This window comes from Gopherus evgoodei, chromosome 1, assembly GCF_007399415.2.
Source record: "Gopherus evgoodei ecotype Sinaloan lineage chromosome 1, rGopEvg1_v1.p, whole genome shotgun sequence".
NCBI classification, from domain to species: Eukaryota; Metazoa; Chordata; order Testudines; family Testudinidae; genus Gopherus; species Gopherus evgoodei.
The window spans coordinates 184,388,917-184,401,521 of NC_044322.1; the positions used below are offsets into that span (position 1 = coordinate 184,388,917).

At 40.9% G+C, this 12,605-nt stretch overlaps 1 protein-coding gene across 8 annotated transcripts in view; it reads right to left on the reverse strand.

The window, feature by feature from the left end:
• The window catches only part of GBE1 (1,4-alpha-glucan branching enzyme 1), a 301,814-nt gene that overhangs the window by 167,332 nt on the left and 121,877 nt on the right, over nt 1–12,605 (reverse strand). Inside the window, exon 3 of one of the 8 annotated variants that reach the window (XM_030580332.1) lies at nt 61–126. The exons of the other annotated variants lie outside the window; for them this stretch is intronic. Within the exon in view, the coding sequence (XP_030436192.1) occupies nt 61–126 (66 nt within the window). The remainder of the gene's footprint in view (nt 1–60; nt 127–12,605) is intronic. 8 annotated transcript variants of the gene reach the window in all.

The following is a 12,605-nucleotide window of genomic DNA, read 5'->3' on the forward strand; positions in this document are numbered from 1 at the left end:
AACACTACAGGGAACTCCAATATAGTGTCTGAATCTTGAGAACTATAGCATAAATTGTACTATTAAAAATGGCAGCACTCTCTTCCAATCTCTGCCCCATTGTCTTCAACATAGACTCAACTGGGTCTATAAGATACAAATCAGAAGATTACATAAACTGCTTAGAAGATGTCTGCTAGATAACACAATGTGCTACATAAACAGTGGCTTAATAAGATGCCACTTGTTGCTATTCAGTGAAGATAACGGTCTCTTTTCAAACAAATCTATATTGCAGAACTTGCATCTTTCTACAGAGCCTTTAAAAATTCTGATTCCTCAACTGTTTATCACAATCCCCACTTCAATATCAAACAAGTAAAAACCTGGGCAACTTGTAGTCCCTGGAATAGTTGTGAAAGAAAATAAATCAATTAGTTTTAGCAAACTAAGTCACTATTACAACGACAGATTTAGGGTCAGAAATTTGCTTCTGGCATGTTAGAAATAAACAAATACTTGCATATATAATAGCATGAAGATATTTTTCAAAAACAACCTTTGGAATGAGATACAGAATGATATGAGTTAGATTCACAATAACTGTTCTAAGACACTTCAGGAGGAACAGGAACTTCTAAATACAATTATGACATACCTTATGTATTATCACCTATCTCCTGTGTGCCTCAGATAAATATTCCACAAACACTTAATCTTAACTGCACTGCTATTAGAACTATCATCAAGTAAGCATGATGATTAATATTCCCTAATTTCCAACTCTGACACTCTTGAAAATGTGGAGGATGAGATCGGTTTGAAAAAGTTAACATTAATACAGATCCCAGCATATCAGAGATGTGGAGGGACCCTTCAGAATACTGCAGGTATTTTCCTCCCCTACAAAAAAGCTCAATACTGTCTTTGGCCTATCATTATCTATCTTGCCAGAATCTGACAACTTTAACTGGTTAACAGCCTCTCCTAAAAAATGGGATTTGTTGCCACATGTGGATTCCCTAACTCTTCAAATCATATTTGAAGACCCTTCTCCCAACCCCCCCTTCGTTAACACAAAATAGATTAAAAATAAAAATGTAATATTCATTAGAGGGCCCCCTTGTTTCTCCATAAAGACAATTTGCTCCAAAACCCACTCATCCCCACTGAACACACAGTACTGTACACCAGAAGAGTAGTAAGGTAAGTCATGTAAGAGGTCTTTTGTATTTTATATTAAATCTGAAGCTACAGAATCAGAAATTAGGTTCATTAGTCACAGGAAACCTAGATTCTTTCATTGTTAAACTTGTCCTTAGCAGAGAGACCTAAAATAATTTTAATACAGGGTGCACTGATACTGACTCCTATATTTAGGTTGCCTAAATGATCAGAGATTCCATAATCAAAGATGGACTTTTAGGGGATACTCCCAACACTTTGTTTGCAGAAAACTTTTGAAATTCAGTAGGCACAAAGTCCTGGGGCAAGAGACATACTGTGAGTAGTCTATTACAGTCAATTCTGGTGTGACAGTTATTTCTTACAACCATCATCTCCCTTCTCTGAGTTGAGTTGCTCAAGAAAATTGGCAACCTGCCAAAACAACATCCCAACAGGTATATTCTAAAATAATGGGCTCATGCTGTCACCACAGCAGCAGGAGCACACACTATAGTGGCAACTGCAAGAGCATCTGTAGCAGCAGCAGCAGACGGGGTGAACGAGTGCAATCCTTACCCCATCCCCTCCCAGACCTCACACATGACTCTAGTAGCCTGTTCCCTTCCCATTTTCTGGCCACAGGTGAGCAGGACTTGGTTTTCATTTAATGCAAAAGATGGCACCTCCAATAGTGCACCGTCCTGTCATGATGCCAGGGCATCAGTTTAGTACCAGCCTGCTACCATGATGTCTTGCAGCATCTACATGGAAACTTTTCTAGGAGCATCTAAGGTCTGACTTGGTATAGACTTCCTGATCTTAAGAGAGCTGATCACTACACTCCAAGGCAGGGGTTGGCAACCTCTGGCACGCGGCTCGCCAGGGTAAGCACCCTGGCGGGCAGGGCCAGTTTGTTCACCTGCCGCTTCGGCAGGTTCGGCCGACCGCAGCTCCCACTGGCCACGGTTCGCCATCCCAGGCCAATGGGGGCTGCGGGAAGTGGCACAGATGACGGATGTGCTGGTCGCGGCTTCCCACCACCCCCATTGGCCTGGGAATGGCGAACCGCAGCCAGTGGGAGCCACGATCGGCCAAACTTGCCGACATGATAGGTAAACAAACTTGCCTGGCCCACCAGGGTGCTTACCCTGGTGAACCACATGCCAGAGGTTGCCAACCCCTGCTCTAGGGATTCTCAATCAGCAGTGGTCAGCCCCAACAGCATCTAGTACAGTGTCAAAAGTTAAACCTGTTTAATTTGTTGTAGGTGGCTTCAACACAACCCCCATTTGGCTGATCTTGTTTGGTTTAAATGAAATGGGAGACAGTCCAAAATGGAGTATAGAGTTCTACTACTAAAGGAACCAACATGTTGCTAAAAATTATAAACAAGTAAATAGAGTAGGTCTATATTTCTTAGGCATTTCTAATCATAGCTACCGAGTGCATTTAGCACAAACTATTTAAGCACACCCCTCCTTCTGCAGGTAGCCCTTAACATTACTAAAGGTTATGTATTTGCGCCTATGGAACCCTTAAACTATTTGATTGCATTAAAGATCTGAAATTGGCTTAGTGAAAAAAAATACATCTTAACAAGTATCTTAAAACAAATACCAAATGTAGATACTAAGTAGCCAGATCACGACTGTTCCAAGATTAAGTATTAAAGCTGCATACTGTGGAGAGTCAATATTTCTTTGGGTGGAAGGTAAGAAATGGAAAGCAGCATAAGAGGGTGGGGGAAGTGTTTTGCTAGCACTTCTCTCTGAAGGTGACCTTCTCCGAGAAAACTTATGTTATTTGTTCCCTGAGCTGTATATGATTAGTTCCTTCATCATACACAGACAAATTAGGAAGGCTACTGTGGTGCCCAGAAATCTGTTAAACAAAGTAAAAGTTAATGATAAAATTGAGTTCCTTTTGTGTTTGATTTTCATCTATCTGCATTCAATTATAAACGAGCTACCATAGAAAGCTACTCATTAGTAGTTAGTTCATGATGACTTCAAAAAACAATCCCTAAACCACCACTGATATTTTACTGACAGCCTCCTAATCTCTGCAGGTTTTTGGTAAAAGCTACATTACACAGGCTTGTCATCAATCCTGACTGTTGCCATTATAACTCAAAAGAGAAGCACTACTCAGAATCACTTACATTAAGCAAGATTTAAAGCATATATAGGTAGGATTTAAAACACTGTATATAACTATTTCATGCACAGATCTAGCACCATCATCTACAGTGCAAAATGTCAGAAATTTGTTATGAATACATAAAAAACTAACTCGTTTCAGCAATCAAAAATCTACTGTCATTTATATAAAACTGAACTGATTTTTTTCCCCCACTGCATCCCATCCAAACCACAGGTGTTCAGATGCTCCAGGGCTTTGATAGAATCTATATTTTCCATTCCGTGTTCCAGGACAGCAAACAGCTCAGAATCCCTGAGTCCCTATACATTAAGAGTGCTGAACGCAGTACCTGCTCTGATTAAGTTCTGTGAAAAGTTTTCGGAACTCCCCATCAGTCTTAAAATTGGAGGCCATCTTATTCGTTTCCTCATTAATTTCTATTTTTCCATATGGCTATAAATAATTGCTTGTTTATTTCTTTTCACATGGCAGATAGCATATAAAGAGTAACAAATACCCTCTCTATATAGAACAGGACTTCTTTTTTTTACTAGAATTGACTCCATGGCTGCAACAGGATTTGAACAGGTCAGCCCTTAAACCTACAAGAATACTGTGGCAGGACTGGAGTCTTAAGGAGTACCGTCATAAACAGATAAGTAAGAGTTAATAGAACAGAAGTGCTTCATATCTCTTTGCCTGGAAAGGGTTAACAAGAACAGTGAGCCTGGCTGTCACCTGACCAGTGGACCAATCAGAGGACAGATACTTTCAAATCTTGAGGGAGGGAAGTTTTTGTGCTGTGCTGTTAGTTTTGGTTGTTGTTCACTCTGGGGGCTCAGACGGATCAGATGTGCAACCAGGTTTCTCTCCAATCTCTCCGATACAGGCTCTTATAAGTTCAGACTAGTGAGTACTAGGTAGATAAAGAGAGTTAGGCTTATGGTTGTTTTCTTTATTTGCAAATGTGTATTTGGTTGGAAGGAGTTCAAATGTGCATTTGGCTGAAAGGTGTTCAAATTGGTATTTTGCTGAAAAGAATTTCATTTGTACCTGTATACTTAGGCTGGAAGAGTATTCCCAGTGTCTATAGCTGAAAGACCCTGTACCTATTACATTTTAAATTTACAAAGCTAACTTTTACTGTTTTTTCTTTCTTTAATTAAAAGCTTTTCTTGTTTAAGAACCTAATTGTTTTTTATTCTGGTGAGACCCCAGGGGACTGGGTCTGGATTCACTAGGGAATTGGTGGGGAGAAAGGAGGGAAGAGGGAGAGAGAGGCTGATTTCTCTCGGTGCCAGGATTACTTTCTCTCAGGAAGAGTCTGGGAGGGGGAAAGAGAAGGAGGGAGGAAGGTGAATTGTCCTCTCTGTTTTGTGATTCAAGGAGTTTGAATCACACAGTGATCTTCCAGGGTAACCCAGGGAGGGGAAGCCTGGGAGAGGCAACGGTGAAGGAAAGGGTTTACTTTCCTTGTGTTAAGATCCAGAGGGACTGGGTCTTGGGGGTCCCTGGGCAAGGTTTTGGGGGGACCAGAGTGCACCAGGCACTGGAATTCCTGGTTGGTGGCAGCGCTACAAGTACTAAGCTGGTAATTGAGCTTAGAGGAATTCATGCTGGTACCCCATCTTTTGGACGCTAAGGTTCAGAGTGGGGAATTGTACCATGACAAGTACAATAAAAATACATTTGATTGACAAATTTTACAGTTTCTCAAGAACTGATTTTTTAATGATCTGTTACAGCTGTTCTCAAACTTGGGTCTGTGGCCCCAATAATCAACTCCTCCCCCACCCTCCCAGTGCCTCCTGCATGCTGCAGAACAGCTGTTCAGCAGCATGCAGCAGGCACTGGGAGGGAGGGGGAGGAGCAGGGATGGGCGCGCTTGGGGGAGGGGGCAGGAAGATGAGGGATGTGGTTGAGTGGGGCAGGAAGAGGGTGTGGGGTAGGGCCTTGGGGGAAGGGGAGGAGTGGGAGAGTTGCCTGGTGCTGAGCACCACTGGAGAAAATGAGAAGACGGTTTGGAGGTCTGGGAAAAAAGTTTAAATTAAAATGGGGGTCCTCTGGTTGCACAAGCCACTAGGATAGAAGGAATATTTTAGCCATTGCTTCAGTAGTGTGTGCACTTGACCATTTGACTTCCAAATAGTGCTATTTATGGAATAAGTAGGAAGCAGCAGAAAAAGAAAATGTTCTAATCATAACTGCATGTTGTGTTTTGTACAATATTTGAGAGACCAAGGGGGAAAGTCTTCTGAATGGGTGGTAGGCTTTAGTATGGAGACTTGCTCAGAAGTTCAAGCCAACAGTAAGGTGCCCCACAGAGAACACAAACAGCCAAGGGAATGCTGAAAGGGATGCTTATTGTTTGTATTTCAAGTTTCATTGTTTACCGTGTTAGCCCCTTAGCAATAGAGTTGAGATTCAGAAGAGCACTGGGGTATTGAGGGTGAGTGGCTGAAGTTTAGCATTCCCTACGTGCTTTTCCAGAAACCCATGAATTATTTCATCTTTGTTTAAAGAATTTTCTGTGTTAACTGCAATAACTCACAATAGAGGTACTGTGAATGATATTTATTATGAAACAATAAAAATCAAGTTTTCATGAAAACAATGGAAAAAATAATATGCTGGATATACATTTAACTAATCAATCTACAAAATAACCAACTATACATAAATCTTTAATGAATGCTACAGTGGCAACAGAACTCAAAGTGCACAGTAACAACAATTTAGGGGTGGGAATCTATGAAGTTACAGGCAAGTGTATGCCTTGCATCTGGCTATTCTAGTCCCCAGGGATTCTGCAGTTGAATGGTGCAGCTCAAAATTTACTCCTGGGGGAATTCTGTGCCAAAAAATTAAAAATTCTGCATAATTCTGCATATATTTTGTCACAATAATGCAACATAATCCAGCTAGTTTAAATTATTTTGGTCATTTAAACTACAATACAATGGATGGAGAATGGGAGTGAGGAGCATTGGAAGACATGTCTATTTGTACTTCCTGCCCCCTCTCCCAAGCGCGCCCATCCCTGCTCCTCCCCCTCCTTCCCAGTGCCTGCTGCATCTGCTGAACAGCTGGACTGATTCCCTGTCCTCCTTTGGCTGAGCTGAATTCCTAGCTGGAAACCCAGGCCTAGACTGGACAGTCATATCTACTGGAGGGAACTTTGGCAGGTAAGTACCTATCTTTACAATTTATTATTATTGTTGTCAGCGGATATAAGCTAGTAGCACCTGCTTTCTCTTCCTCCCCTGGTTCTCTGCTGTTACAAAATGGTGCCTACTACGATGGCACAGTTGCACTCTGTACCCTGCCCAACTCTACCCTGCTCCTGAGGCAGATTTGAATACAAAAAGCTTTAATTTGTGAAATATGCCTGTACATCCCCAACCCGCCTCTGTAATGGTAATGTAGCTAGTACTGGTTCTTTAGTTCTAGTTATTAGTCAACAAATATATGCTTGGGGGAGGGGGCAAGTGAGGGCTCATGGAGCACATTTTGATAGGTCCCAAAATTTAAACCAGTTCTAATCACTAAAGCACCATAAGCATTTATAAGGCCACACTGTCCTTTACAATAAGGCTCCTTTACACCATTCTGGCAATGTAAAGGAACCTAAAAAAATGTACTGCTGTTTTATGGTCCTGGGAGAATTCACTAAAAACAATGGGAACAATTCACTAAGCAGGCAGGCCGCTACATTCTCCTCTGTCTGAGGGAATAGATTGCCCCACGCCTACCTCTTCAGAAATACCCCAAAGCCCTGCCCCTCCACACTGAGCATGCTGCAATAGCAAGTGAGAGGGACAGATTGTCTCTCTCTCACACACATACCTACCTCTTCCCATCCCCACGGCGGGGGTTTACATCTCTACTGGCTTCTCTGAATGCTCAAACCAACCTGTCTGCACTGCCAGGGAATGGGTGTGAGACCCTTCTTGCGGCTTCCTTTTGCTTCTGCATCAGAAGTCATTTTTCTGCGGGTAAGCAAAGAAATCTGCGGGGGCGTGGGGGGGGGATGAATTCTGCACATGTGCAGTGATGCAGAATTCTGCCAGGAGTAAAAATTGTCAGAGCTCAAAAGAGCTGGACTTCCAGATGTAAGTATTCTCAGTACTCAGAGATTCAATAAGATAGGTAAATGGGAGTCAATGGAAGCACTGCTAAGAGGATTTGGCAGTACAGGGCTGCTGCTTGTCCCAGAAGCCAGCATTGTCCAATGGCTGAAGGACAAAAATGGACCCCAAGTTATGGGATTGCAGGGTCTGCCAGCCTACAAACAGCACATTTTGAAGGAAAGAATTCTGTCTCAGGACAGCATTCATGTACTGCTTCTGCATCTGTCTTTTTCCATGCTCTTCTTTGCTATGGTGATACTGTTCTTAGCCACAACCACTGTATTCTTGGCCACTGCTACTCTCTCAGACAACTGCATTTCTCTCTTTCTGGGTCTTCATGTACAGTCTGCACTTCTCAGCCAGCCTACTTTTCCTCTGTAATTCAACCGTAAGTTCTACAAACATGTAGTTGCAAGTCTTCTTTTTTTTCTGGTTTGGCAGCAGATAGAGGCCCTTCCCTTGATAGTCTGGCTGTTGCACGTGCTACGGCCATAGAAATGGGGGCAAGGGAGTGAAGGTCACTTGTTCATATCCCAAACAAATCACGATTGCTTTTTTTTCTACATATATATGTGTGACCTTACCTCCATGAGAGACTTTCCATTATTTGGGGGGAAGTTCAGATATGGTAAGTAAGTGATCAGTGTGCACAGAGGATGCTAGGTGCATTTGGATTTCAGTCTACTATATCTGCTTTCGTGGTGCTAGGGGCGGGGTGATTGGAGCTAGGTCACCTGTTTGTTCTGCACTGGAGACCCTCCTATGGCATAGAAGGTGTAAAGGGAGGGTTGGGGGTGGCCCCCAGGGCAAGCTGGATAATAATCCCCTCCACATTCCCTTTAGGCTGTCCAGACTCTCAATAATATTATGCTGAGGCCAGTGACTAGGGAATGGTCTTATTTAGAAAGTCAAAAGAGCAGACCGGCAAGATGCACTGTGAAGTTTTCCACTACTGCAGTGCACCTGGTGAATGAGGCTTTCAAGCTATATCTGGGGGCATGGGCATGTGGCTATTCCCTATAATGTGTGAAACAATATTGATCAATTTCTCAATCTTAAGTTCTAGCTCCCACAGACGTGGAGAAAGTGCAGCAAAAATAGATAGGGTCCTGCAGTGATTGCCAGCTGGAACACATAGTATGGAGTATTTGTACCTCAGTGGGTGCAGTACTGTTTGTGCCTTGACTGAGCATGGAATGTGCACTCACACCTCATGTAAACTATGAAAACTAACCATATTTCTTTTTCCGCTATCACTGCCTCAATAAACACAGGCATTTTTCACAAATTAAAGCTTTTTGCAATCAAATCTGCCTCAGGAGCAGGGTAGAGTTGGGCAGGGTACAGAGTGCAACTGTGCCATCGTTGTAGGCACCATTTTGTAACAGCAGAGAACCAGGGGAGGAAGAGAAAGCAGGTGCTACTAGCTTATATCCGCTGACAACAATAATAATAAATTGTTAAGATAGGTACTTACCTGCCAAAGTTCTCTCCAGTAGATATGACTGTCCAGTCCAGGCCTGGGTTTCCAGCTAGGAATTCAGCTCAGCCAAAGCAGGACAGGGAATCAGTCCATTGTAGCAGGATAGGACTGTCATTAGAATCCTGAGTACAAAAAGAATTCTGGCTGGCAGGAGGCAGCTCCTCTCCAGCATCCTTGTGCTCATCCCCTAATGAGTCAAGCCAATCATCCTCAATGTGGGGACGACAGCGTGGGCAACAAGCTCTGAATACTGCCTGGGACAGATCATACCGCAACTGTGTAGATTCCTGTTTTGAACATTTTTTGATGAACTCATATCCCCCGCCCAATTGGCTCTTTTTATCCCTCGATGTAATATACTTTCTTCTGAGGCACTTGCTGTTTATCAGGCACTGACTGATATCCCAATCACAACCCCCCCCCCCCCCCGTGTGCATCCACTTTGCAATGTCCACAAAAAGGTCTTTATTCTCATGTATGCCCACAAGAGTCTCCTGAAACATTGCTTCTTCCCAGACAGCAATGAGATCCAAAGTATCACCACAGACGCCAGGCTGCTCCATGAGATGCACTGTGGACCTTCAGGACTGCAACTGCAATTGTGGTTGTATTGCCACAATAACGATGCACTGGGATCCAGGAGCAAATAAGCAAAATTTGGGTTTGTACCAACTTTGAAAAAGGGGAGAGTGCCATCCTGAAAACCTGACACCAGGGCAGGGAGGGTGTACAAGTAAAGAGAGAGGTCAGCACTGTGGGACAACCATTAGAAGCATTCAAGACATGGTGCACAGCAATTGTGTGTACAAGAACAAAAGACTGAATCAATGCAATTCGAAACAAGCACAGTCCACTTTGCAAAAGGACACTAGAGTTCCTGATAAATGTGGAGTTAGTGCACAGTTAAGAGGTGCATCACCTATATGAAAGTATTTTCAAAGTGAATTAACTCAATTTGATCTGATTTTTAAAACCCTGTAGACAAGCCCTAAGTGCACTCTTCTCCTGAAGGTGACTTCATTTTGTGAATGGATATTATGTAAATTTGTAAAGGAACTCAGCCTCAACTGCATTATGAAGGTAAGTCACTTGGGAAAAGAAGTGTAAGAAATTCTATCAAGGTGTTTTTGTTTTGGTTTTTTATTACCCACTTTCTTCAGGCGTTTAATAATGAGAAGACTGCCTAGAAAACTTTAAGTAGATAAAATACTACTACTAAACCCAGCCACATTTGTGGCCTTTGTTTCTCATTTATTTTCATATGAAAATATTCTGACCTGTTCTAAATTAGCATCATTATCCACCACTCCATCCTCTTCCCATTCCGATTTTAAAATTACTAAAAAATAGAAGCTGATTGACCTTGTCACTATTTCAAAACTCATGCACCACCATGCAAGAAATAATAATAGTTTGCTAGCTCCCTTCAGGATCAGGGCCCCATCTTCCCAGATTATACATTCTTTTCTTAAACTCCTTCAAGCACAGATTAAACAAATTAGTGTTACAACCAAGTTTGGCAGCAAAGAATCCTGTGACACCTTATAGACTAACAGACGTTTTGGAGCATGAGCTTTCATGGGTGAATACCCACTTCATCAGATGCATGTGATGAAGTGGGTATTCACCCACGAAAGCTCATGCTCCAAAACGTCTGTTAGTCTAAGGTGCCACAGGATTCTTTGCTGCTTTTACAGATCCAGACTAACACGGCTACCCATCTGATACTTGGCAACCAAGTTTGGGTAGCTGGGACAAGGATAAGAGGAATAAGATCTCATTGATTATAGACATGAGTACATCTTAATAGTTCCAAATCAAGATTTTTAAGATGAATACATATCAGCATTCTTCACTAATCCTCCACTTGCCTTCAATCTAGCTGCCAACTATAAAACATACGAGCAGTTGTAGAATCAGCCCTTAAAGGGTAAAGGTAAGTGTGCTCAGTGGTTTTGAAGATAACATATAAAAAAGTTAAACTTGAAAGAACTTAATAAGCAGTAATTACAAGGAGAAAGTACATTTAAGATTTTTATATTGTAAAAAATATTCAGTTACATTATTTAAACTCATACATTATTAAGCCATAGCCATATCTTTGATTTGTATGCAGCTATTTCATTCTCCTCTTCTCTTTTCTGGCCCCTATAAAAAAAAGTTTCTTCACAACCTAATATTCCTACTTCTGCAGTGTGTTATAATTTATAACAGTCTGTATTTGTTAGAACAGATAAGTTTTATTTTAGATATCACAAAAGAATGTAAATTCTGAATATGCATTCTTCCTGTATTTTATCCATTAGCTAATCTGAGGTTTTTTTTTTTAAAAGCTCACAGCTTTATGCGAAAATTGAGCATTTTTTTAAAATTAATTTTGTTGTCAGCTATCATGATATCAAACCAATTTTAGAGAGAACATATTAAAAGTTGTCTCCTTATTAAAGTGTGAACTTTAAAAAGAAAATCTAGAGAAGTTGAGATGTCAAATAAAGAGTAAACACAGCAAAAACTTCATTTCTGACTGGATAATTCACTACTTCTAGGGTGACAGGGTCACCTGCTACACGTTCCTAAGTGAAAATAAGCAATGTTGTGTGGAAGAGAGGGGAGAACAAAAGAAAACAGAGATTAAAAAGGAGATTTCTAAATAGAAAATTAGCATGTATTCTTTTAGTGTTCATTATTTTTCTGATTTGTACTTTTTTTTGTACTTTTTTTAGAAAGCTGGCATTTCCCCTCATGTGCTTTTTTGGTTTCTGCTGTTCTAATTGGCTATCAATAAAGTCCCAAACTACACTTACAATACGTTCTCAAATATTTCAATGATTGAAATCTTAGTTTTACCTGGGAAACTTGAACATACTTCTGGAGGCAGATAGTTGTCTCTACGTATAGGTGCATTTTTAAAATTGAAACAGTATGAAACTTCCTGTGGGGTCATCTAAATGCAGCTTCCTAATATTTTTTGGTAAAAAAAAGTTGCTTTGTAAATAAATTCTGATTGGATATACTGAGTTAAACACTTATAACTATGGCAAGTTTTCCTATATTTTTCTGTATTTAAATTAATGCTTTGGATGGCTTACAGGGATCTGGTGACCATTGATAGGCTATGTTTTTATCGCACTCTTAAGTGATAGAATACCAATTGACATTTATTAAATATTTTGGATGTTTTCTGTGTTGTGCTTGAAATCAAAGTGTATATTTTTATTACAAATATTTGCACTGTAAAAATGATAAAGAAATAGTATTTTTCAATTCAGCTCATAGAAGTACTGTAGTGCAATCTTAGTCGCGAAAGTGCAACTTACAAATGTTGACTTTTTTTGTTAAATAACCACACTCAAAAACAAACCAATGTAAAACATCAGAGCCTACAAGTCCATTCAGTCTTATTTCTTGTTCAGCCAATCGCTAAGACAAACAAGTTTGTTTAAATTTACAGGAGATAATGCTGCCCTCTTCTTATTTACAATGTTACCATAAAGTGAACAGGCATTTGCATGGCACTTCTGCAGCCAGCATTTTAAGATATTTACATGCCAAATATACTAAACAAATGCTTTGGCTACCATTCCAGAGGACATGCTTCCATGTTGATGATGCTCATTAATTAAATGTGTGACTCAACTCCTTGGGGGAGAACCTGCTCTGTTTTATCCACATTCTGCCATATATTTCATGTTATAGCAGTCTTG